The 2,479-nt window shown below is 39.2% G+C and overlaps 1 protein-coding gene across 1 annotated transcript; it reads right to left on the bottom strand.

The window, feature by feature from the left end:
* Positions 1–981: 981 nt before the first annotated feature.
* LOC141402455 (uncharacterized) lies at positions 982–1,650 on the bottom strand. The gene is made up of 2 exons (XM_073983761.1): positions 1,521–1,650; positions 982–1,452 (listed from the first exon to the last, which is right to left on the bottom strand). Exons 1-2 carry the CDS (start codon positions 1,550–1,552, stop codon positions 1,140–1,142), a joined length of 345 nt encoding a protein of 114 aa, XP_073839862.1. The 5' UTR covers positions 1,553–1,650; the 3' UTR covers positions 982–1,139.
* Positions 1,651–2,479: the final 829 nt, after the last annotated feature.

Below are 2,479 nucleotides of genomic sequence, written 5' to 3'. Positions count from 1 at the left end.
CAGACCCCAGTAGTGTGATTCTCTAACTCATTTTTTTGAGTTACCTGCAAAAATCGGTAAAATTAAAATTCTTACAAATTCGGTAATTAAATAATTTTCGGTAAATTCTTTTTGTTTATTTGCATATTTGATCTCCGAATTGTTGCAGGCCATATGCTAGCGGCGAACAACAACAATAAGTTGATTGGTAGCGTAAAAGGGGGAGAGATTTGTCGGCAGTCAAAATATTTAATAATTTTCAATGTTTTCCATTCTCCTTTTATTGGCCTGGTAGTATTCCGTCAAATTATGAAACAAATTTGACTGAAAATGTCAAGAAAAGTTGAACATTCTAAAAATTCTGTGCTTTATCAAATTGCTTTGTGGTGGTTGTTGTGTGAGTTCAGGTTTGTGGCGTGTTCAGAAATGTGGATATGGTCAGATAGGTATCGCTACGTTGAAAAATGACAACAGTCAGAGTTGCATAAAAAGTAGTAGGAAGCATGGTAAATTTACTATGCAGTACTAGTAAGAAGCGTTCCACGTGCCAGGGATGGTGTGAATGCGCTATGATCATAAGAGAAATCAAATTTACATTTAAATTGGTGTTTTTTTTTTGGAAAACAATTAAATAAAATTATCAAAGCCACAGGATATGATGATGTAAGGTTCGCATGATGGTGAGAACAAAATAGTCTGGTGATTATATTTGAATGTTGGACAGCAGGTGGGGTGGTCGTTACATTTTTCAAGATTGAATGGATGACCAGCTGATAAGGTAATCAATTCCGAGCGAATAGATGGAAAATTGACAGTTTATAACAACAAAAGAAGAAAATTGAAAATGGTCAAGAAAAATGGAGTTTCGTGGAAAATTAGCATCTGGCGGGAGTTGTGTATTTGATGGGCTATATAAGGCTGTGCGCCAAGGAAAACCCATAGTTATTTTAAAGACGTTACCGTGGTGGTTCTAAAGCCCAGAGAGTATTTAAACAAAGTTAATTAAAATTGTATTCGTTACGTTTATTTCGATCTATTGTGAGTAGAATTAGTGGTGATGAGTGGATAAACATGGTAAATTGTGATGTCTATGTGTTTTTAATAGATATTTTCTGGCCGTACACTGGTCGTCCGAGGATTCCACGGCAGGCTGGACTTATTCATTGTACACAACGGCGAGATATACAAAGTTTTCCTGGTGGCGGATTGGCGAAAAATAAATCAGCGGTGTTGGTGTCCAGCAAGAATTCCTTGAGTGCGTGGAAAGACTTTGGTGGATGAAACGGCAACTTTCCTTGAACGTGAAGCCAAATACATTGATCGATATAGAGCCGGACTGGGCCGGTTATTACCCGTAATTTGGTGCGTCTTCGTTTCATCCCAAACCGCTGCTGTGGCACATAATTCAAAGAATTAATCTTTATGATAATTGTGGCGTTTAAAATTTCGCCTGTTAAACACGTATGGTGTGATCTGTAAGAAACAAGATAATAAGACAATCAATTGTTTGAACGTAAAATACCAGGTAAAAGGTGTCTTACCGTTGTGTTGTCTTTATGTGTTTTGTATGCATTTTTGTATGTGCCTTATTTTGTGCATTTTGTTAAGTTTCAACGTAACGTCTGCAAAAGAAGTTAACACGCAGTAGAGGCTGCTGATATCTGAAAAGAAATTGAATAGGAACTTAGTTAATCAGAGAGTTCTGAAAATCATAACTTACTTACTTAGCTGGCCCATTACAGAACATTTGTTCTATAGGCCGAACTAAGAAGAGATCTCCATTCCTCTCTATTTGTTGCTTTGCACTCTGGAATACCGCGCCTTTTCATCTCATCATCCACTTGTTTGCGCCATCTATTCCTTGGCCTGCCAACTCTGCGTGCACCGCCTGTGGCATGTATTCATACGCCTTTTTAGCGGGTTCATCATCGCTCATTCTTATGATATGGCCTAGCCAACGCAATCGCTGCATCTCGATACGTTTAACAATATTGATGTCGTTGTATAGCAGATACAGCTCGTGGTTCATGCGACGTCGATATTCACCGTCAACGCAGATTGGTCCGTAGATCTTTCGAAGAATTTTTCTCTCAAACACACCAAGCACTGCCATGTCTGCTTGCGCAAGTACCCAGGCTTCGGAGCCATACATCAGCACGGGTAGTATCAGTGTTTTGTAGAGCGTTATTTTTGTTTGACGAGATGTGGCTTTGTTTTTAAACTGCTTACTTAATCCAAAGTAGCATCTGTTGGCCAATACAATTCTTCTTTTTATTTCACAACTGATGTCGTTTGTTGTGTTGACGGAGGTGCCGAGGTAGACGAAGTCTTTTACTACCTCAATATTATAGGAACCAACTTCCACAGTCGGTCCGAGCTCAATGGACGCATTGCGCGTCGACACCATCAACTTGGTCTTCTCACCGTTTACCGCCAGACCCACTTTAGCAGATTCTCCTTCGACCTTTATAAAGGTATCAGTTACTTCTTTTACTGATCG

Source organism: Musca autumnalis, unplaced genomic scaffold, assembly GCF_047663935.1.
Source record: "Musca autumnalis isolate F117 unplaced genomic scaffold, ASM4766393v1 scaffold_4, whole genome shotgun sequence".
Taxonomy (NCBI): domain Eukaryota; kingdom Metazoa; phylum Arthropoda; class Insecta; order Diptera; family Muscidae; genus Musca; species Musca autumnalis.
The sequence above is the reverse complement of the archived record's forward strand: the minus strand, read 5'-3'. Positions and strand labels throughout refer to the sequence as shown.

Bases quoted from the DNA above. Each gene is read 5' to 3' on its own strand.
- LOC141402455 (XM_073983761.1), bottom strand. From the start codon at position 1,552: ATGCATACAAAACACATAAAGACAACACAACG. The intron at 1,453-1,520 runs GTAAGACACCTT...TGTTTCTTACAG, and splicing joins CACATAAAGACAACACAACG to ATCACACCATACGTGTTTAA.